General features: G+C 41.8%; 1 protein-coding gene across 3 annotated transcripts in view; it reads right to left on the reverse strand.

The window, feature by feature from the left end:
• Positions 1-24,585, reverse strand: part of aff4 (AF4/FMR2 family, member 4) — a 57,626-nt gene that overhangs the window by 14,722 nt on the left and 18,319 nt on the right. For all 3 annotated transcript variants that reach the window (XM_083986403.1, XM_083986402.1, XM_083986401.1), the window contains exons 2-12: positions 17,723-17,855; positions 12,253-12,833; positions 9,940-10,246; positions 7,557-7,595; positions 7,295-7,381; positions 5,720-5,747; positions 5,521-5,581; positions 5,290-5,382; positions 3,960-4,104; positions 2,355-3,159; positions 845-996 (exon numbers count right to left, since the gene is read on the reverse strand). In XM_083986403.1, coding sequence (XP_083842529.1) covers positions 845-996; positions 2,355-3,159; positions 3,960-4,104; positions 5,290-5,382; positions 5,521-5,581; positions 5,720-5,747; positions 7,295-7,381; positions 7,557-7,595; positions 9,940-10,246; positions 12,253-12,833; positions 17,723-17,851 — 2,427 coding nt within the window. In that variant the 5' untranslated portion in view covers positions 17,852-17,855. The remainder of the gene's footprint in view (positions 1-844; positions 997-2,354; positions 3,160-3,959; positions 4,105-5,289; positions 5,383-5,520; positions 5,582-5,719; positions 5,748-7,294; positions 7,382-7,556; positions 7,596-9,939; positions 10,247-12,252; positions 12,834-17,722; positions 17,856-24,585) is intronic.

A 24,585-nucleotide genomic window follows, 5' to 3' on the forward strand; every position in this document is an offset into this window, starting at 1 on the left:
TGTAAAATTCGAAGATGCAGGACAACGTTCGGTCAATCCTCCCTTTCAGTGCTGCGTAGATACACACCTATGGAATTCTTTACCACCAGAAATCAAATCCCAAACAGAATTAAAGATGTTTAGTGCTATAGAGCTAAACATTGGCTTAAGCAGCAGCAGAAATGTGAACATTAACTTCTCTCAAGTCACTGTCTCAATACAGCACTTTACTAATGTTTAATGTATTTAATCTGTGCAATTTCTTAATCAAAATTTTGTAGCTGTGTTTATTTATTCATGATACTTATTCACTTTATTTGTATTATTGCACTTATTGTAACGGTATTCAGTATGCCTATGCATCGCATTTTTCATTCTTTGTGGCAATGTTGTAGCTATGTATCGTCCCTGTTAAATAAACATTAAAATAAAAAAATAAAAAATAATGTAAACGCCTCAGAGGAAGCTAATCTGACGACGTTTGCACTTTTAACTGTTGTTGCTGTCGTCGTTGTTACAACCTTATGACACCTTCCTGCTCTTTCTCTAGTTTCACAAAGCTGCACAAATCAAAAATGCACAATCATCTAAATGGCACAAAAGAGAAACTTCCAGGTTTTGGATCGTCACCAAAACGTAATCAATTGTTCCTTGGCCTTAAAGCAAAGAAAGAGAGGAGGAAGACGCTACACCGCGGCCGCTGTAACTTCTTTCAACACGGATCAGAATCAATCATTCGGCGTGCAAGGTCACCGCGGAAACATAACTCACAGGAAAACAACACAGGAGGTTTTAGTTTTTTACAAATTAAAACTAAACGGTGAAATGAAACAGAGAGAGTGGAGTGGAGTGAGATCTATCGTACCTTGTGTTTCCTCTTGGCCTTGCTGGAGCTTTTCTCTGAGCTCTGTTTGCTGAAGTCTTTCCCGTCTCTGTCCAGAGAGTCGTCTCGCTCCACTTTTATCTCGGCCGGCTCCTTGTACGGTCGACCGGGGATCCTCGACAGCAGAGTGAGATCTATAGGACGAGGAGGAGGAAGAGGAGGAGGAGGAAGAGGACACGGTTGAACTTGTTTCAAAGGAAAGAGGAGCTCACTGACTTTGAATCGATTCAATATTGATTCATTAAGAGATTGTGCCTGGTTATGTTACGACGGGGATTTTCTCTTTTCTTGAAATCATTTTTCAGGACTTGTCCAGGATGTTTTCAGCTGCTTTGGAGAAGAGTCGTGTCCTTTTCTGCACCTTATTTTGTTCATTTAACCAGTTTGTTCAATGTTTCTATGTTTGTTCCACTCTCAGCCCCAGAACTCTGAGGCTCTTTAACTTATCTATGAAATAATCTCTGACATGCTTTGTGAAAATATGACTAATTTATCATAGAACGACACAAAAACATGTTGTTTTTGTTTTTAAAGAGGCTCCTCTATCCGAAATGCTTAGCGGAGTCTGAAAAAGTCAAATATACAGGTGGAAATTAGCAAATGTTGCTACAACCTCAAGGCTCAAGGCATCTTCTCTTGTCTTACAAGATTAATTTTTTGTGCATTGTCCCCGTTTTAAATAAATAAATTCCTAATTCCTAATATATAGAGCTCTAGTAGCTGATGTCAGCATGAGATAAATAATTTTCCAGGACATTTGACTTTTTTCCACCTCATTTTCCATGACTGGGAAATGATAAATTGGTCAAACATCTTCCAGGTTTTCCAGGACACGTGCTATTGCTGCAAAATGAACAAACATAAAACTCTCTAACCCGATGCAAATGTAATGTTTATGTTAAAAACATTAATGCACATTTATCTACTGAACATGAAGTTAACAGTGCAACTCCTCAGTACAGTCATGGGCGGTGATTTAAGTGCTGCAATCAATCAATCAATCAATCAATCAATCAATCAATCAATCAATCAATCAATCAGCAGCGTGATCACAGACCCTTCTGTGATGTCGTCCGGCTATCATTGACCATTCAAACAGGAAATGGCTACATTAAAGGATCAATCGAAGGATTTTATGAATCGATGTCGGATCTCAGATCGATATGAATCAGAAAATAATAGATTTTTAATAAACCCAGCCCCGTCAGGGAGCGTGGACTCGCTCCGTCTGGACACATGGAAAACTAACTGAGTGAGGATTTGAGTTCACGTCAGATAGAGGACGATGAGTTTGAAAGAATATGGAAACTATTTCTTCATTATATTAATGTAAATATTTCTGCTTGTGTAAAAAAAAAAAAACTCCCATTGTATCACATGTGTCACATTTACCTGGAACTGATTTCTGTGTTTGTGTTTTTGGTTTTTAACTTTTGTTTGCTCGTGTATTGTGTTTAATTATCAGGGTTAGGGTGGTGAGTTGTAAACGGACCTATCTTGACGAGCAGCACCTGCTGCGGCGGCGGCCGGGCCGGGTAGCGCTCCTCGGGGTCGCTGAGCGGCGACAGCAGCTCCTTCTCCTCCATGGGCGAGAACACGCAGACCGGCGTGCGGATGCTCTCCGTGTACTTGGGCGTCTGCGACGACGACGGGATGCTCTCGTTGCCCTCGGAGTCGGACGACGACGAGTCCGTGTCCACGAACTCCCGCGACTTCTGCGAGGTTTTGGTCGGCGCCTTCGCTTTGCGTTTGTCCACGGTGGCGGTGACCGAGGCGGCGGCTGCAGCGGCGGCGGCGGCGGCGGCTGCTGCAGCGGCCGTCGGCCTCGGCGACGACTTGGGCTCCTTCTTGATGCTGGGCTTGCGGGAGCCTTTGGTGGCGGCTTTGGGCCGGTGAGGAGGGATCTCCGGCGGCGGCTCGCTCTCCACCCGCAGCCCGCCCTTCGGCTCCTCCACCACCGGCGGCTTCTCAGACTTCTTCGGCTGCTTCTTCCCGACGCGGATCCTCGGGTTGGCGCCGCCGCCTTCGCTCTGCGCGGGCGACTTCTGCCGGCCGCGGCCGCCCTCGGCGCCCTTCTGCGCCGCCCGCAGGTCGCGGCTCGGCGTGGGCGCCGCCGAGTCCTTGGAGCCGCCGCCGCCCTGGCCGCCGTAGCCCCGGCCCGGCCCGTTCTCTCGGCCTTCCTTCTTGCACTTGGTGGTCGGGACGTTGTTGTTGTCGACCGGAGACGCCGGCGAGAACTGCTTCGCCTTCTTGAACCAGTTGTCCAGCTGCCACTTGTTGGCCATCGGCTGCTCCGGCTGCAGAGAAACACACAGGGAGGTCAGAGGTCGACGTTAAAATAAAGACCGTTTATTGAGTCACTGAAAAGTTAAATAGGTAGCTAACCGTTAGCCCGGCTAATCTCTGATAACCATGACTAATTACAAATGTGCACACATAAATAATAATGTTTGTCCAATCATTGGTTTTATAGACTTTACAAACATCAGATTAGTCTAAACGGTGATATAGTGACATGAAAAATTAGATATAGTGAAACTCTCGTCCGTCACTATTGTTCAAATGCTGGTTTTCTACCAGGAAGTAGTTGTAAACAACAAGGAGATTCGTCCTATTAACCCTCCTGTTGTCCTCCTAGGTCAAGCAAGGAAGGACGAAGGGAAAGAAGGGAGGAAGGAAGGGGAAAAGGAAGGAAAGACAGAAGGAGGGAACAGATTGGGTTAATTGGGTCAAAAAGGAAGGAAGGCAGATTTGTTCAAGGAAGGAAGAAGGGAAAAGGGAAGGAAAGAAAGATGGAGGGAGAGGGAACAGATCAGGTCAATTGGATCAAAAGAGGAAGGAAGAAGAAGTACGGACGAAGGGAGGGAAGGAAAGAAGGAAGGAAAGAAGGAAGGATGGAGGAAGGGAACAGATTGGGTCAATTTGAACCAGAAGGACAACAGGGGGGTTCAAATATTAAAATATAAATGTGAGCATTGTGATTCTTCTGTATTTGCATCTATGTGCCGTATCATTGATGCCAAATAAAAAGAAAATGAAAAATAAGTAAAAACGATGCAGGACGAGGGGTCGGGGGTCGGGGGTCGGGGGTGGTTACCTCGGGGGAGGCGGGCCTCGGCTGCTCGTTGGCTTCGCTGTCCGTCGTGCTGCTCTCGCTCTCGCTGTCGGAGCCCGAGCTGCTCTCTGAGCCGCTGTGGCTGCTGGAGTCGTCCCTCGACTGCTCCGCGCCTTCGCTGTTGTTGCTGCAGGAGAAGAAGAAGCAGAGGAGTCGGATTCACACCAGGGTTCATCATCATCATCATCATCATCATGAAAAAGGTGTTCGGTCACGTTTTGATCCGACTCAATATGAAGTATTAAAGTATTTGTATTTAACGTCAGAGAGATCCAGAAAAACAACGCTTTTACACAGATTAATATGATTATTAATTACAGTAAATGATCCAATAGTAGCCCGAACTGAACCGTCTTCTATCAGGGACAGGAGTCTACATGGGACAGGCTTTTATTTAGTTCAATTTAGAACAAATCTTCTGCTCAGCGAGGATGAAACTCGTCTCCACTGGTTCTGTTGTTACTGTTTAAAAAGAGTCAAACCCGGTCCAGTACAGGAGACCAGAGTCTGTTTGAGACTTTGAGGCTTTTATCAGAGAATTTACGGTTTTACCATGAAGAGAAACCAAATAAACTGTATTTCTGATCAAACAGAAATAATAATGCATGATTTTATAAAGTGTTTGAGGCACCGTTTGACTTTCTTTCCAATTCCAACACCAAAACATAAGCTGATAATAATAAATATGTATGAATATGTTTTAACTTTTGCATCACAGCAGCCTTAAAGGAGAATTCCAGCCATTTTTGACCCCTAAATCGTTGTCCTGATGGTCACCCAGTGTTGGTTGGAGCAAAAAACGCGTCTAAAATTGATGCACGCTAACCTATGGGGGCAATTCTTTCAACCACAACAAACACTCAGAAAACAATCAGATATCTCTGGTACATGACTGGAATCCTTAGAGACACCACTGAACTCATATAGTGTAGAGTAGAAACAGTATAAACAGTGTAAACTTTGTATTTTTGGAGATATTTTGGACATTCCCGCTGCACTGCTCGACCGTTTATTTTAGTAAAGAAATCATCACAACAAGGACAAAGTGTTAGTTTCTGTGGCGGGGTGAGCAGGCGCTCTGTGATGGGATAGTAATGTCTTTCTGGAATGTTTCAGAGTTCGGCTATCTGAGGTGAGTGGCTACATGCAAAAACACAAAGTTTATACTGTTTCTACTCTCCACTATATGAGTTCAGTGGTGTCTCTAAGGATTCCAGTCATGTACCATTAGGGGTCAAAAATGACCGGAATTCTCCTTTAAATGAAGCTTTAACACCTTCCCTGTGACTGTGACTGAACCGTGAGTTTTTACCTCGCTGACGTGTTCCTGGACGGGTTCTTGGACGAGTCCTGTTCCACGTCGCTGTCCTCGCTGCTGCTCAGCTTCAGGTCGTCCTCCAGCCGCCTGAGGCACAGCAACAACAACAATACAGACATTATTACTATTAATAATACTCTTTGCTGTTTATTCCAGCTGCTTGTTGCTGTCTGGAGTTCCTTAATTCATCATAAATATTTGTTTTAGCGTCTCTAAAGTACTTACGTGGGCTGGTCATCGCAGGTTTTGGACTGGTGGCTGCTGGAGCTCTTGGAGGAACCTCGCTCTGACGGAGAAGAGAAGACTCATCAGCAGTTTGTAATCATAAATGAGGTGAGCTTAGATTAAATTATATGTACTTTTGGAGATGTTTAATGTCAAGATTTGAATCCGATATATGTAAAAAGAAAAAGAAAATACTCACTGTGTCCACTTGGAAACTGATGAGAGTCCTGAGAGCATAAAAATGAACAAATAACCCAAATTAGTTCATAGTTACTAACAATAATTATAATTTATGGCCATATACAGGTGTATCTCAATATGTGAGAATACCATGAATGAAATAAATCAAAATGAAATGAAATGAAATATATAATATAAGTCAATTTCCACTAGTTCAAGTCAAATAGTTGTGTTGTATTGAGTATTCAGTGCATATAGATAGTAAAACTTTTCAGAAGGCCAACATTTACATATTAAAAATGCTTTTTTTTTTGTAATATTCAAATGTTTTGAGGTTCTGAGTCATAATCGTTGCAATTAAAAAGGAATTAAACAAATAATAAAGACAGGAAATGTTTCATTCTGTAGGTAATGGATCTATTTAATGTTCTAATTCATTGAGACGCACCTGTAAGTTTACACACACACAAAGAGTTAATGAGATAAACAGGTTGAAAACTATTTGAACTTTTCATCAAATCAAACATTTATCAATAATTAACTCTCTCTTTCTTTCTTTCAGTTCACAGAGTTTCTCTGGTTTGGCCTCGTGTGTTATGTAACGTCTGTGTGTGGATCATCATAAAACAACAAGCAACAACAATTCATCCTAACTCATTGGCCGCCATTGACGTCTATAGACATACAGTATACACTATTCTTATGATAATTCTATATATTTCTATAATTTAGAGGTCGTGCATCGAGCAGAGGTCATGTGACAGCATAAACGTACAAAAAAGTTCATGCATTTTTACTGATATTTGTAAATAAATTATTATTTTGCCATCAAAAGTCTTTTCTCAGTGTTGTTTTTGTTTGTCACTGTTCTGCTTGACATTTTCTTTCCACAAAAAGTTCGTTTTCTCAGTGTTTTGGTCAAAAACTAGTGTTTTTGGTGAAACCAGCCGCTTGTTCTACTGCTGTTTACTAAAGAACGGAAAAAGTTAGAAACAAACTTTTTTTTCCTAATGAAAGAAGAGAGTCTACTCGCTCTCTGGGTAGTTTCAGCGTTTACATAGTCATAGAACACAATATTCTGTGGGTCTTATAAGATCGGTCAAAATGCTCTAAAACGACTGGCAGTATGGGGCTCTCTGAGTTAATTAGTAGTACGGCTGAAAAGTACTGGTCACTTTCAGGTCTTTTTCTAAAATCCTATTGGACACAAGCTGTGTTTGTCAAAGAAGGAAACCCTAACCCCTAAAAGCAGCACATCAGTGCAGCTGCTTTCAAAGAGTTCATTCTCACTAACAAGAGTTAAAAGCTCCTTACATTCATTTACAAACAATTAGAGTCATTCACTGATGTGAAAAATAAGACATTTACTCTGACTTTGACTTAGAGTAAATTTAAAAGCATGTACTCTTGGATACTCTTTTTTACTCTTACTTGACTAACATGTGGACTGAGCTACTTTTACTTGGGGTCGAGTACTCTGTTGTTCATCTCTGTTAATTAATTAATTAACTAACTAACTAACTAATAGTGACATATGATCATGTGAACGTTGTTGTAGCAGTGAATGAAGTGCGGCGGTGCGACGCTGACTGACCTTGGTGGGGAATGGAAACTTGGAGGGCTCTGTTTTGCAGGGGGTGTGGATGGCCGTCAGCGGAGGGGGCCAAGACTGAGTCATTTCCTGAAGGAAGGCAAGAAAAACACACACACACACACACACACACGGAGAGAGAGAGGAGAGAGGGAAAAAATGTGCAAATGAGTTGTAAGGTGTGAGTAACACAAAAAGCTTTCTCAACAACTCCAGGCTTCTCTCTCATCTCTTCTCTCTGTCGGTGATGTTCGATGTTCGTTACCTTGAGGATCTCGTCGACACAGTTGGCGTCACCGGGGCCCTGAAGAAAGAAACATAACAACATCATGATGAGCACATGTGTGTGTGTTTATATATATGTACATGTGTGTGTGTTTATATATATGTACATGTGTGTGTGTGTGTGTGTGTGTGTGTGTGTGTGTGTGTGTGTTCATTAACAACATGATGTCAGAGCAGCAGGTGAGAGGCGGCTTCCATTTTGAGTCCATGAGTCAGTCTATAGGCATTTCACCGAGACCTCGACCATGTGTAACACACGCTGTGAGCCGTAACTTCACCGTTATTACCTCATTATGAATAAATGCACTGTTTAAGAAAATAGAAAAAAAAGAAGAAAAAGAAAAAAAAAAGGAGCGGCCATTTTAAAACCTCCACTGCTACAGATTAGGGATGTCACCATTACTTGTTTTCGCAATTAAACGCCATGTTTGAAAGATTCCTAAAAACGTTTAGTTTATGGTGGAAACGTTCAGGCGGATGAGCTCAACTCGTACGGAACGAAAACAAAGTTACACAACAACCTCGTGCATGACTTTGTTTTCGTTCTGTCTGAGTTGCAGAACAGAGACGTGATCGAGCGGTAAAGATTTAAGTCTGAACTTGAGAAGAGAGAAAAAGAAGAGAATCGGTCGTGTGACGTCACGCAACAATCTGCACTGTGCAGAACCACGTCACTGTCGACGGTAAAATGTCAATTAAAAGCATTCAAAATGCCAAAATACATTAAAACGCTCTCTTTTAAAATTGTTTTTGTGCCTTTTGTAATGTTTTATATGTCTTAGTGAAGCACTTTGAATGTAAAGTTTCTTCTTTGTACGGCAGAGTAAAAGGTAAATGAACTGTGTCATCTGAAATTAATCGTGTTGCGTTCTGACACGGGTTCAGCTTTCAGTGCAACGTGACAAGTTAAACATCGTTCACTTATACATACATATACGGACGAGAAAAAACAAACAAATGTCTCTCAAACTTTTGTTTTTTGTTGCAGTTTGTGATCAAAGATGACTGACACTGCATGAGGTCAATCACTTTTTTTAATCATTAGACAGTTTCAACGGCCTTTTCTCTCTTTTTCTAGACTTTCCTTATTATTTTTTTGTATTAATGTTTTTATCTATGTTTTTTTTTTCCCCGTTTCTAATTCTTACTATTAAAGGATAATTTCCGTTTTTTACAACCTGGACCTCATTTCTAGCATAAAATACAATCATTTTACTCACCCAGAAACTTTGGTGTCATTTGGAGTTGTTTTGACGAAATTAGCCCCAGTGGAGCGGCGCGTATATCCGTATAATGCGAGAGCACGGGGCACCCAATGCAGCCTCTAAATATCACATTATCCGCCGCAAAACTCGTTCATTTGGCCAATATTTTGTTATGATACACTAGTGATATTCCCCTCCGAGCCCGTGGTGGCATGTTATCAACATGCTGCGCCTGTAGGTTGACTACTAACCTCCGACCTGGATGATGTCATCTCTGAGCGCTGCCCGGCTCATTCTGATAATAATCATTCTGCTTCGGCATTCGGGTCCATTTTTAGCTCAACTAGCCGGAGCTTTAGTGAGTCCAGGTTGAGGAGAGGAAGCCTGTGGAAGCTGAACTTCATCCAGCTGCTCATTTTGTTCTGACAAGTCAGAAACACGCAGAAACGAACCATAGCATTAGCCGTAGCAAGTTAGCCGCGCCGGGCAGCGGTCGGAGATGACATCATCCAGGTCGGAGGTTAGTAGTCAACCTACAGGCGCAGCATGTTGATAACATGCCACCACGGGCTCGGAGGGGAATATCACTAGTGTATCATAACAAAATATTGGCGAAATGAACGAGTTTTGCAGCGGATAATGTGATATTTAGAGGCTGCATTGCGTGCCCCGTGTTCTCGCATTATACGGATACACGCGCCGCTCCACTGGGGCTAATTTCGTCAAAACAACTCCAAATGACACCAAAGTTTCTGGGTGAGTAAAATTATCTTATTTTATGCTAGAAATAAGGTCCAGGTTGTAAAAAACGGAAATTATCCTTTAAATGATTTGCTTTTATGTGAAGCACATCCGAGTTGCTCCTCGGTATGAAGTGTGCTATATGAATAAATCTGCCTTCTCTAGTCATGAACTTCTTCTGTCATTTGGTTTAGATGACAATTAATGACTTAAATATTTCAAACATTTCCCCTCGAGGTTTAATAATTGGTCATAGTATATTAATAGACACTTCATATATCGTGTGTCTATAATTAGTCACGTCATTATATTTTGCCTTTATTTGATTTTATGCATTCATAGTGTTGTGAAATGCATAATAACCGTGATAATCCATCCCTACTCCAGATGTATCTATAGTTTATCATCGCTGCTCACCTCCACAGGCTGCGAGGGGATCTTGAGTTTGGAAAGCGAGGCCTTGCCGTTGGACTTCATCTCTCCCATAGTGCTGCTGTGCGACTGTCCGCTGTAGCTTTCCGCCTGCGAGCTCTTCGGTTCCGCCGTTTCCTGGCCGTCCATAGGCCGCACGTAGGCCGTGGGTTTCTGCAGCATGGAGCTGGGCTTGGACATCAGAGACGGGGGGAAGGCCTGACTCGAGTGCTGTGCGCTGGTGAAGGAGGTGTGAACCCGCGACGGCGAGTCCCAGTTGGCCTCTCGGTCCCGCGGCGACTTGGAGCGGTACCTAGAGGCGCCGGAAATAACCGGTTAAAATACATCCAATCTAATCCACTTTATTTATATTATAGCACATTTAAAAAAAAACAAGGTTACCAAAGTGCTGTACAACAGATTCAAAACAGTTAAAGTTAAAATGCAGCAAATTAAAAGCATAAGAAAAACATAAGATCAGATTAAACACTAAGAAATATAAAAACACAATAAAAGACAAACAGAGACCACACAACTCTCATGTTGTATTAAAAGCCAAGGAGTAAAAATGAGTTTTAAAACGAGATTTAAAAGTATCGAGATGCATCGAGACTCTTGATAGGACGATTCTGAATCGACGCAGTTATGTCACATAATCGATTTTTAATTCAAATAATTAATGCAAGTTTGATGATGTTGCTCACACACAGAGTGCACCTTTAAGTGGGCTACAGGCCTTTTCTTTTTCTTTGTGTTCAGACTCCAGGAAGCTGCTGCACTGTGGAAATGCATTTAAATGATATTTTCTTTTTTATTTGTTGGACTATTTATGTTAATTAATGAAAAAGCCATGTGTGGCAACTTAGAACAGTGTTTCCGCAGGTTTCACGGTTTCAAATTTAAGACTTTTTAAGACGATTATGGATGAAATTTAAGGCCTGTATCATGACATACAAAAACGTAGAAAAGAAATGCAGAGTCACAAAACGACTTGCAAAGTAAACTGGCTGCAATAAGCTGCGCGTTGGGTTCATTTGTAGTTGAAAATACATTCAATAAAACACAAAGTGTCACTGGAGCATTTTATTGAGCGTTTGAGGTAAGAAAATTAAGACCCGTTTAAAATTATTTAAGACTTAAACACAACACTTCAAAGAATTTAAGACTTTTAAAGGGATAAGCCAACTTTTTTTTTTGTGTCTTGCCTCACTCCCGAGTCAATGACCAGCAGATAGACACCATCCTTTCGACTGTGCGTAGTCGCTAATTAGCTTAGGTCAAACACTGGAAGTGTATGGGTAGTGTTAGCCTGCCTCCACCTAAAGTCGCTAATTAGCTTAGCTCAAACACTGGAAGTGTATGGGTAGTGTTAGCCTGCCTCCTACCCGAGCTGAAACCAGCAGTCAGAAGCTGATTTCATTTTAGCTCTAAACTCTGTAAATATATCACTTTATCCACATTTCAAACATGTTTAGGTGAGAAAGTAGCCGTTTAGATCAGCAGTGTGTCGTTAATTTGTCTAAATACCAGCTGTTTACAATTTTGTTGGGACGAATTCGGTGCTACTCAAGCTAGCCGTTGTGACCAACGCACTTCCGGTTACTTTCACAAAATAAAACACCCGTTGCCCTTTACATACAGAAAACCATGACGATAGAATTTGTGCTTTTACTTTGAAACAGGAAGCTAACCTACCCTCGATGTAGCTAGCTTGAACCAAAATAAAGCGTCTTTGCTTGAACCCTCCGTTTTGACCGATCTCGTCCCGTTAGCGGCATTTGACCGCTCAAGATGCCTTACCGGAGAGTTTTGTCAGCTCTGAGACGAAGATCGGCCCGCCGGTTTCCCTTTAGAGTTGCTGAAGAGTTTCTCTGATGACTTTAGGTGGAGGCAGGCTAACACTACCCATACACTTCCAGTGTTTGAGCTAAGCTAATTAGCGACTTTAGGTGGAGGCAGGCTAACACTACCCATACACTTCCAGTGTTTGAGCTAAGCTAATTAGCGACTTTAGGTGGAGGCAGGCTAACACTACCCATACACTTCCAGTGTTTGAGCTAAGCTAATTAGCGACTTTAGGAAAAAAATGTTGGCGTATCACTTTAAATGTTGATTTTCAAATTTTAGACTTTTTAGGACTTTTTAAGACCCTGTGGAAACTCTTGAGGATGTGATGCATCAAAATAACTTATTTATCAGACTATTTATGTGTGTGGCAACATCGAGAATTGAGGATGTGATGCATCGTATGATCGAACTGAACCAAATCGTCGACTCTGTGAATCGTAGTCGAACTGAATCGTGAGTTTCTATCGTTACCTCTCCTTGCTGTGGTGCTGCTCGGCGGCGGCGGCCGACAGCGAGCTCCGCGAGTGGCTGTTGCCGCCGGACGAGCTCAGCGAGCCCTTGGCCGGGCTCGACGTGTGTGACGACGACGACTTGGAGTGCTCCGACGCTCCTCCTGTTCCTCCTCCTGCTCCTCCTCCTCCTCCTCCTCCGCTGCTGCTGCTGCTGCTGCTGTGTTTACTGGACTTCTTCTCCCGCGCTTCTCCTCCGTGTCTTTGGCTACCGCCGCTGCCGCTAGAGCCGCCGCCGCCGCTCCGTCCGCCCTGCAGTCCTGAGCGTTTCCCGGATTGGGATGATGAAGATCCGCCTGCTGCCGAACCGACTGGGGTCCACTTGCTGCTCTGGCCGCCGCCGCCGCCGCCGCTACGCTGGTCCCCGCCGCCGCCGCCGCCGCCGCCGAACAGAGCTGGGCCTGATTTCTCCTCGGAGGAAGACGAGCTGTTCGAAGGTTTACCGCCAAGCTTTGGAAGTGTGTCACCGATGGGCTCTTTCATCTCGTCGTAATTGCCCAGCATGCTCTGAATACGGCTGGACAGTTTATCTTCCTTGCTGGACTGAAGAGAGAAGCAGAGGACGGGAGGAGTGACGGAGGAAAGAGGAGAGGAAAGGAAAGTGAAAGAGAGAGGAAATTCATTGAGGGGAAAGTAAATGAGAGAGGCAGAGCAGAGAGAGGATGGATGGATGGATGGAGGGGTGGGGGAGAGAAAACAGTCATTATGGGCACAAGTTCAACACTTGGGTTAATTGCTTTCTATCAAAAACAGACAATGGAAGAAAAAAAGAAAAAGAAAAACACACTTAAAACAAGTCAAATAAGCAAAAAAACCAAACAAAACGAGCATTTCCACAAGAAGAAACTAATTACATCTTAACCTCATGTGTCGCCTCCAGCAGCCTCACTCACATGATTCGAATTGAATAAAATAATTGACTCAACATTAAAAAGGGATAGTTCAACATTTTTAGCGAATTGGCCCATTGCAATAATCCCTATAGTCATAGCAGGAGGTTCGTTACCTTTAATTAATTGTCGGTGCAAGCTGTTTTTAGAACGGCGGAGCAGAGCCGTGAGCTGCTCAGAGCTACGCTATATGGAGGTTAATGGGATTTCTTGGTTTCCCTCATCAAATACACAATCCAACAACTCCACAACGCTCTGGTGGACAAGTTGTGACCTGCACATTCACCACGCTATGAGATAATAACACAACGTTACCAGACAGAGTTGTTTTAGAGGGAAATACATGCAAAACCGCTGATTTTTCATAAAACAATCTCTGCATTTCCCTCTAAAACAACTTTGTGTGGTAACGTTGTGTTATTATCTCATAGTGTGGTGAATGTGCAGCTCACAACTTGTCCACCAGAGCATTGTGGAGTTGTTGGATTGTGTATTTGATGAGTTTGATGTGGGAAACCAAAGAAATCCCATAATGAGCCTCCGTAGCGTAGCTCTGAGCAGCTCACGGCTCTGCTCCGCTGTTCTAAAAAAACAGCTTGCACCGACAATTAATTAAAGGTAACGAACCTACTGCTATGACTATGGGCCAATTTGCCAAAATGTTGAACTATCCCTTTTAAAAAAAGAAAGACACAATCAGCCACAGTTAAAGAGCTTCTTTTTCAAACTGAACCCAGATCAGCCCACGACCGCCTGTGAGCCACAGATAATCAATCAATCAATCACTTCCGACCTGTTTGCAATCAGCCTGCGACCGAAGATCCAGTTACACATGATGCAGCCTGCGTCCGACACACACACACTCTCTCACACACACACACTCAGAAAGACGCTGAGGAAACACAAGCCGTTATCTGTTGGCAGGAAACGCTACGAGCTTGGTCATAATGTGCAACACCAACTCCTCCTCCTCCTCCTCCTCCTCCCTTCTTTCTGGCTACACGTGTGAATCTGCAGCTGCTTCACCTTTAACAACCGCTTTTTCTTTCCCTTTTTAAAAGAAGTCGTTTCCAATTTGTAACTGAGAGCATTAAGTGACACTTTAATTGTGACGGTGCCATCAGAGTTCATTTCCACAGGAAGATATAGGCTAATAATAATAATAATATAATAATAATTTGCTCTTGCTTTTAACTCAGTTTTTAGTGTTCTGTTTGTTTTTATTCTGTCTTATGCTTCTTTCTTAATGTTTTGTCTTTATGTAAAGCACATTGAGTTGCCTTGGTATGAAATGCGCTATATAAATAAAGATGCCTTGCCTTGCCTAATAAAAATAGAAATAATAAAAACAACTTATCATCATCATCATCATCTCGTAGCGGTGCCAGAGCCCGAGGTTTAAAAAAAAAAAGAGAAACAGACGAAACCGTTACACAGTTTGTCCAATAAACTCGGTGTTTACAAAGACACTGATTGCAACACAGAATAAAAACACACAAAGGTTGTGTTGCTGCACAGTAACAACAGGATCACACCTCACACACTCACTAGTAGTGAAACTTTCCTCCTCCTCCTCCTCCTCCTCTTCCTCCTCTAACAACACGATGTTGACCAGAGGAACAAGTTCCAAGTTTAAGTTCCTGTCCCGGTGCCGAGCCGAGTTCCTGCCCGTCAGGAACTACGCTTCACTTCAAACGCTGCCTCACCACAATAGAAACTAAGAAGAACAACTACAAAAAAAAACAACTACTTTTTCATCTTCTGCCAACTTCTCACATGCAAAAAAAAAAAATGAAAAAACTCCACCCTCCATTTTTCTTTTTCTTTAAACCTGTTGACCTGTCTGCTGCGTCAAAACACAACCGTGAATTTACTCAATGGACTTTTTTCATTTCCTGCGTTCAGAGCGACTCAGTTCCTGGAGTGACTCAGTCAGTCAGATCAGCACCCAGTCGTTTAAAAAGTAAAAAAAAAAAAAAAATGCATTAAGCTCCAGAAATCAAATCGAGTGCGTCTCTAATTTTCCCAAACAGATAAAGGTTTTTTTTTCCCTTTTGCTGCAGCTGAGTTACAAGTGCGTGAACTCTGCACCATAAAAACGTAACTGCTGTGCTGGTCTGGTCTACATCTGGGAGGCCGCAGCTGCAGCTGTGTGCACACACACACACACACACACACACAGCCTTTTTAATGCAGAACACAGTAAACTTCCACTTAGTGGAGCATGACAGAGAGAGAGAGGAGGGGAAAAAACCAAAAAAAAAGAAAAAGAAAAAACCTGAGGCTTACATAAGACTCAGACGAGCAGAGCAGGAGGCTGCAGATACAGAGAAGCCACCGACTTCAATTAAAACACTTTGGCTTTTTCCTTTCCGCTTTTTTTTTTGTGCACGGCAGGATTATTCATTTTTCTTTTTCTCCAAATGCCTTTCTTTTTCTTTTCTTTTCTTTTAAAAAAAAACAAAAAGGTCAAGGACTGTGCTGCCTTCAGTGTCACCGTGTGTTTTTTTTTTACCTTTCACTTTGTTGTGGTCCAACACAGCTCATCATTGCTCACCTCTAGGAGCCTTTTTGTCTATTCCCAACCTGTCAGGACACATTCCTCTCTCTGCTGCTGCTGCTTTGATGTGCAGCTCTCTCCCTCTTTCTCTCTCTCTCTGACGGAGAGCAGCCACTTACCTCGGCTCAAATCTGGTTAGTGGCAAAGATTAGACCAGGACAGAGAAGTCAAATCCTCTTTACAATTACTGACTGGGAGCAGCTCGGAGCTCAGAGCAGCTCGGAGCAGCTCGGAGCGGGGAGCTGGCTGGCCTACATCTCATCTCTGACTGCCGAGTGTCTATGAGCTCATGATGAAGACACACGAGGAGGAGGAGGAGGAGGAGGAGGAGGAGGAGGAGGTGTCTTCGTCTTCTTGTGTTTACTTTTCCAGCTGCACTACAACAACACAACGCGGCTCCACGATGAGCAGGTGCTGAGACTCGACCGACTCTCTGAGCTGATGATCCACAGCTCATTATCTCACACACACACTCAAATACACTCACACACTCACTCTTGGACAAACATTGTATACTGTTGTATAGATTAGGGGTCGATTGCCGATATTATGCGGGTTTTTTTTGTGATATCTGATAAGAAATAAATCTATTTCATAGTTTTCTACAAAAAATTTAAGTTCTTTTTATCACAGGTTTTTGACAATGTACAAAACCCCAAACAGTTTTCTGCATTCAGTCTAATTCCAGGTGTTATTCTAGATTTTTACTCAGGGTTTCTGCAGGTTTTTTACCAACTTAAATAAATCTAAGACTTTTTAAAACCACTATGGATGAAATTTAAGACTTATAGCACGACATACAAAATCGTACAAAAGACATGCAGAGTCACAGAATGTAAAAAAAGTAAACTGGCATGTCGGGTTTGTTAATACATTCAATAAAGCACAATGAATATTGGTTCTAAATATCGGTTTTCTGTTTCCTTGATTACTAATAATAATTAGGGGACGTGTCAAGATCAAAACGTGACGATATTTCTCGTATAAGTTAAAAGCTGTCTCGCAGGCACAGGGCAGGTGATCCGCGCATAAATAAAAAAAAAAAAAAAACTCATATCGGCAGCTCTACGTTTGTTAAAAAAAAAAGGTTAGTCTCTGTTTGCACTTTCTTGCGCTCTGTATCGACAAAGTACTTTGATTACAGTTTTGCACGTATTGTTTGCACTGCATCGTTTTGTGACTCCGTTAAATAAATCTGGATTCAGTCATTTTCTTTTAAAGTAACGTTCAGAAAAAGCAAAAATCTTCGCACATCTATTTCCTTGGCAGGTGTGTCCGAGGATGACAATTAAGTCCAAATTAAACAAAGAAGAGTTCGTGCACACACATGGCCAACTTGCAGAATTTATTGCGACGTTTTGGTACTAGACCTTTTTCAAGCACTAGACCTTTGAAAAAGGTCCAGTACCGAAACGTTGCAATAAATTCTGCAAGTTGGCTATGTGTGCACGAACTCTTCTTTGTTTAAAGTAATGTTAAAATATCGTCTCGAGTGCATCGTCACATCCCTAATAATAATTGGTATCGGCCGTGAAAAAAACAGTCGATATCAGTCGATGCCTAATATATACAGTATATGTATCCATCTATCTATCAACACGACCTTTTGCTCGGCTGTGACCGTAAGAATGAAGTCAAACAACTATCACTCACACACACACACACACACACACACACCTGTAGGAGAAGTTTTTCCTCCTCTACCTCCGTCGGCCTGAAGCCAAACATTCCTCTTAGGTCGACTTAATAAAACTTAAAACAAAACTTCAACACTAAGAGCTCTGTGGGCGGTGACGGTGACGGTGATGATGATGCTGATGATGACAGTGCAGTTCCTCCTCCTCCTCCTGCTCCTCCTGGTCGTATACGTGCAGCTCTAACTTCCTGTCCGAGTCGCCGCCGCTCTGTTGCAAAAAGTTCCTCGGGAAACTGACTAATCAACTTTGGGTGTCAGAAAGTGAACGTGAGGTAAGTAAACTCACCACTTTGTAAGGTTCAGGGAAGAGAGGGGAATTTGCTGGAAAGGCCTCTCCTCCTCCTCCCTGCTGGATTTCTTGATTTCTCCTTTCTCTTTCTTTCATTCGGAGCACATTCCGGTCCTCACGGTTCATGTTGCTAATAACACAAACACAACAACAACAACAAAAAAAGTCAACAACAAAACTAAAAAAAAAAACTAAAGAAGCTAAAAAAAAAAATATATATATATATATATATTAAAAAAAAGCAACACGCTGAGGAGAAGAGACAATAAAACAGACTTATCTCAGAGCTTTTACAAGGATGCCTATTAAAAAAAAAGTATAAAAGCGGTGATGTGAAAGTGAGACGTTTAATAAAAAGGAAACACCTGATGCATTTAAAGGCTCAGTCCAAAGTAAAGAAACACAAACCCCTGCAGCTTTTCTTTTCTCTTTCTGTGCCAGTTCAGTTTAGTTTTTTTGCAAAGTAAAGTTAAAGTTAAATAAAAAACACTTTTTCCAGTCATGTTGTCATTAATCACCTGCTCTCTGCTCTGAGTCACAGACTTTTTATTTTTTTTTTGGTTTCACCACAAATTGGACCCATCATTAGTTGAACTTGAAATCCCCCAAAACATCACCACAAACATGGAGGTGGAGGGAGTTGGGGGGGGGAGTTGGGGGGGATCACAGAGATCTGACGTGTGGAGAAAGTCGTCTCTAATAAGCTTAGACCGGACTAGACGCAGCACGGTGCTGTCGCCTGCTGCTGCTGCTGCTGCTGCTGCTGCTGCTGCTGCTGCTGCTGCTACTACAGGTGGAGCGACCGAACGCTGATCATCAAACGTCGACGAGTTCATTTACAACGAGGTTGTAGGAGTAGGAACAGAAGCGTCAGTGTTTTTTTAACAGGTTTCTGTTCAAATCCCAGTTTATTAATCATCGTATTTAAAGGATAATTTCTTTAGTTTTTACAACCTGGACCTTATTTCTAGCATAAAATACGATCATTTTACTCACCCAGATAACTTTGGTGTCATTTGGAGTTGTTTTGACGAAATTAGCCCCAGTGGAGAGCCGCGTATATCCGTACAATGGAGTCTACAGGGCAGCAGAATGCAGCCTCTAAATAACACATTATCTGCAGAGAAACTCCTTCATTTCACCAATATTTAGTTCTGATAGGCTAGTGCTATTCCCCTCTGAGTCCGAGGTTAGCTGTTATCAACATCCGGGGTCTGTAGGTTGACCTACTGACCTCTGACCTGGATGATGTCATCTCTGAGCGCCTTGTTGCTACCGCTAATGCTACGGTTCGTTTGTGTGTTTCCGACTTGTCAGAACAAAATGAGCAGCTGGATGAAGTTCAGCTTCCACAGGCTTCCTCTCCTCAACCTGGACTCACTAAAGCTCCGGCTAGTTGAGATAAAAATGGACCCGAATGCCGAAGCTGAATGATTATTATCAGAATGAGCCGCGCGGCGCTCAGAGATGACATCATCCAGGTCAGAGGTCAGTAGGTCAACCTACAGACCCCGGATGTTGATAACAGCTAACCCCGGACTCAGAGGGGAATAGCACTAGCCTATCAGAACTAAATATTGGTGAAATGAAGGAATTTCTCTGCAGATAATGTGTTATTTAGAGGCTGCATTCTGCTGCCCTGTAGACTCCGTTATACGGATATACGCGCCTCTCGGCTGGAGCTCATTTCATCACAACCACTTGTAATTACACCAAAGTTATCTGGGGGAGGAAATGATCGTATTTTATGCTTTTAATTGTCGGTGCAAGCTGTTTTTAGAACGGCGGCGCAGAGCCGTGAGCTGCTCAGAGCTACGCTACGGAGGCTCATGGGATTTCTTGGTTTCCCTCATCAAACTCATCAAATACACAATCCAACAACTCCACAACGCTCTGGTGGACAAGTTGTGACCTGCACATTCACCACGCTATGAGATAATAACACAACGTTACCACACAGAGTTGTTTTAGAGGAAAATACAGAGACTGCTTGATGAAAAACTGTCCCTGAAGGCAACGTGCATCAGTGGTTTTGCATGAATTTCCCTCTAAAACAACTCTGTGTGGTAACGTTGTGTTATTATCTCATAGCGTGGTGAATGTGCAGCTCACAACTTGTCCACCAGAGCGTTGTGGAGTTGTTGGATTGTGTATTTGATGAGTTTGAAACCAAGAAATCTTCTGTTAGCCTCCATAGCGTAGCTCTGAGCAGCTCACGGCTCTGCTCCGCCGTTCTAAAAACACCTTACATCAACAAATAAAGGTAACAAACCTACCATACTGCTATGACTATAGGGATTATGGCAATGGGGCCACTTTGCCAAAATGTTGAACTACCCCTTTAAACGTCAACTGCTGCTGCTATAGAACTGAAGCGTTGTGGAGCCTCCGACTCCGTTAAGAGGAAGTGAACGCAGCTCTCTGCCCCTCATTGTCCGTCTGTGTAGTGGAAACATAAACGTGAGGAGGATGTAGAGGATGTACAGACTCACACTACACTACAGCACCGCACACAGACACACAACATGGAATAAAAACACTGTGCAAGAAAGAAAAACTCTCTTCAAAAGGCGAAAAGATTAATAAAAACTTCACATACGCTGTCGGCGAGGAGACTCTGACTGTTGCTGCACCTTGTTCAACAACCCAACTACTTACTACTAATACTATCGAGATTTGAAACCAGAGAGGGAGAGAAGAGGCAAATTATCAGCGAGGCGTGTCGAGTCGACGGCCGCGGGCTCTACACTGCCAGGGACAACAATCATGATTTATTTTAAAAGCTCGTCATCATGACAAAGAGCGATTATAAGAAGAAGAACGCTGCAGACTTTCTCAACTAGACTAAAAACAGAGAATTACTGGTTACTTACTGATCCCCTTGGTTCAGGCTACAAACTTGTTCATTGTTCATATGTTTATTATATTATTTACCCTCCAACAGGAGAAAAGAAAAGGGACGATGTAAGAGAGATGTGATAAGTAATAAGGACAGGGGTGAAAAAGTGTTTCTTTTATTTCTTCAGATTTACTCTAAGGTAACTTTCTTTGAGAATGTATGTTTATATCTGTATCTGCTGCCTGGTCAGGGTTTATACAGGAATCTTGAAGTTCATTTTAATACCTTTTTAAGACTTTTTCAAGACCTTCTCAATATTTTTCAACACCTCACCACCACTTCAAGCTGTAACCATTTACATCACAACAGTGACACTTTTAACGTAACAGTTTTAGTTTGTGATAAAGACTGTATAGACCACTATGATACAACAGAATTCAAAATAGGCTGGGATAAGAAATCAAAGGCAAAGTTTATCAAAAAATAAAAACAACAATCTTCTTTTCTTTTTTTATGTACTGGCTCATCTTTGTTTTTTGATAATATGAATAAATTCACACACTTTCACAATGTTTTTTAGGACTCAAACTCTTGGACAGTTGATTCAGAAAAAAATACCCTCAAAATGTAAGACTTTATAAAGTCGTGAGAAGACTTTTTAATACTTTTTAAGGGTCTTAATTTTCCCAAAATTGATTTATCACCTTTTAATACTTTTCAAGACCCCGCGGATGGATACCCTGCTGGTGGAGAAGTTGTTGTATAGCCTACTGTTTGAAAATCATATATGTGAAATGTTAAATATTGATATGTGGAATCAATAAAAAACGTTAATTTTAAAAAAAGAAGAACGCTGCAAACGGCCGACAGAGCGATCTCCTCCGGGATTATTAACAGAACAAGAGACGACGAGGACAAGGAGGGTGTTTTCTCTTCTACTCTTACTAAAGTATGACTAAAACCATGAGAAGCAGATGGGACATTAAACACACACACACACACACACACACACACACACACACACACACACACAAACTGGGAGGTTAAAATAAACTATGAGCAGCAGAACAGCAGCAGAGTTTTTACTGGTGGACGCTGAATGAAAACAGCTCCAGGTGACTCTCTGGAAGCTTATCAGTGAAGTCTAAACAGTCATTTCCCAACCAACCTCCTCCTGACTGACTCAGGCTTTTGGCCTTTTACCCGTTTTACATCATCAACGCCGCAACAACCACCACCTATAACTACAGCCTGAGTCATCACACGCAGCAGCAGACAACTTGATTTGCACAATGTCAGAGAGTCAGAGAGTCAGAGAGAGAGAGAGAGAGAGAGAGCACAGGACAGGAAGGAGTTTATATCAGCCAGAGGAGGAAGAGGAGGAGGAGGATCTATCAACACCGGGACCGGATCTATACAACCTGAACTACAGCGACCGACTGGGTTAAAGTGGATAATAATAATGAAACTGTGGGGAAGATTTAACTCCGACCACAATCTGGGAGATTTGACTTCACTTTGGGGAATAAAAACTTAGATTAGATGTAGTTTATTAATCCCACAACGGGGCAAATTGAGTAAAAAACAGTAAAGACCGTATAGTGAGAAGAAGAATAGATTATTTTGTTTTTATTTGTAAGGAATTCATTTCAGTGATGTCAAAAAGACACGACGCAGTCAAAGAAAACACAACAACAACAACAGACTGAACTGAACTACGTTGAAAAAAGCAGATAAGTTGTTGATCAGTCGTGTTGTGTTCGAGTGCACGTTGTAAAAATTGTATAAAAGAAAACCTCCAGTTCGATGCTGCAGAGAAACTTTAATGTTGTTTTTCACACAACATTAAATAATCAACTCAAACCACCGGTGCTCTTGCAAAGGGAAACGGATAAGAAAGAAAAAAGTGCAGGCACTCAGGTGGGTTTGAAAAAGTTAAAAACCCTTTGTTTTAGTGGGTACAATTAAAAAAACACCAGATTGTTATATTTTTATCTTGTTAATGGTCAAATAGTCTGTCTATTGGATCTGATTATTTCACAAGTATAATTTTTTCATGAGCCTGATGGTGCTTCTTGACTGCAAAGATCTAAGGATTCACAGCTGAAGTTGATTTTACTGTAATTGCTTGGATGTGTCTTGTCTTCATACACCCTGAGGAGGAAGTTTTTTAAATTGTACCCACTAAAACAAAGGGTTTTTAACTTTTTCAAACCCCATCTGAGTGTCTGCACTTTTTTCTTTCTAATCACTTGAACATGTTGAGTAGCTGCTGTGTGACCAGTTTAATAAAGTGCTGACAGACGGTGGCAACGTGCTCTCTTTCACAACTTTATAAATAAATAAATAAAAAGGTTTAAATGCACAAAGTTTCATAAATGCGACGAACAAACTAAAAACACAGAGTTGCACTTTTATTCTCTATCATATGAAGAGAGCGGCAAATACGAATGATGATCTAAAAACGCAACGAGCGGCGCTACAGACGACCTGCGTACCCATTAACTGTAGGTGTGTCTCCATTGTTAAAGTTTAGTCTTAACGTCACAGTTTCAGTTTTACCATCGGGACTCAAAGTGAATTTATTGCTAGATTTATATCTGTTCTTTTTCACTGTCAAACTAGACAATAAGAGAAAGTTAAATGTCTTTCTTTTGCTGTTTTCATTCATGTTTTACAAAAGGGTTGATACATAAAGCTGTTTTAAATAAACTGGTATCAGTATCAGTCGACACCCAGAGCACGAGTATCAGAACTTCTCTACTTCCAGTTTTTCCCTCTTCCCTGGTTCTTAGTAATAATAATAATACATTTTTTTATTTATAAGTGCTTAAAGATGCTTGAACACAAATGCTCATCAGGACCAATCGTGCTTCTTCCTCCCTGCTCATTACCAGCCAATCATTTCCTCTGTAGTCAATAACAACGACAGAGTGAGAGAAGCCAGTGAGGATGGGTCAGATTTTTTTGTTTCTTTAAGACGAAAACAATATCAGAATCATTGTGCGTTAAATTTTGCAGGAAACCAAAAGCCAGGGTTTTTAAAAAAAAAAGGAACATTTTTTATCATTACATTCTTTTTTAGCAACTCTCTCTGAACCAGTTCATGTAATAAATGAGGCCGGTTCATATTTCTACTGGTGGAACATGACACTAAATGATGATTTTATGCTTTTAGTTTTACAGCTGCTACAAGGACACGAACATGTTTTATGGAAATGAGCCTCTTGATGTTGTAAAAAGCCGCCGGAGCAGCAGAGACATTAATAAACACAGCTCATGTCAGTTCTCTGCCCAACAAACTGACTGATCTATCGGCTCATACAGCTGAACAGGAGGTTACACCATGTCACACTGCGGCGCTGCACTAAACACAAGACAACAGCCTCCTTTGTTTGCACAACACTCCACTCGTGCATAAATGTTGGCATTCAGCAGCCTTTTCTAAAAAAAAAAAGAGAAAAAAATCTAAACATCTTCACTGACGGGTTGCTCCGACTCTTTCCAGTAAAAAAAAAGAGAGAAAACGTCTTGTTTTCATAGAAAGGTCACTCTGGTTCTCTGTGTGAACAGAAAAAACAAAACAACGTGTGCTCCTGGTTTTGAATAAATAAGGAAGTACAGCACGTACCCACATTAAGGAAAGAATGTGAAAATCCTGCACTGATGTGATGTTATGATGTGACTTTGTTTGAATACGGAGAGAAAAAAAAACTCTCAGCTTGTTGCATGATGGGTTTTTTTTTTTTAAACTACACAGCAAACCAGAAGCAAGTTTTAAAGACTTGTTCACTCACTGTAAATATTTCCCCTCGTGTCTAAAAGAAGAAGAAACTTCGTCTGTAAACAGGTCGAAAAACACAAAAATCTGGAAATCCTGTTTCTACCAAACGTAAAAAAGAAGAAATCAAGACTGTGAAGAAGCTTTAAACGTTTCTGACTGTGGTGATAAACACCTCGTTTCGTGTGGTCGAGTTATCAGTGTCTCTATTTCTGGAAGGAAACTAAACTAGTGCTGAAT

Source organism: Trachurus trachurus (assembly GCF_905171665.1).
Source record: "Trachurus trachurus genome assembly, chromosome: 14".
In the NCBI taxonomy this organism is placed as follows: Eukaryota; Metazoa; Chordata; class Actinopteri; order Carangiformes; family Carangidae; genus Trachurus; species Trachurus trachurus.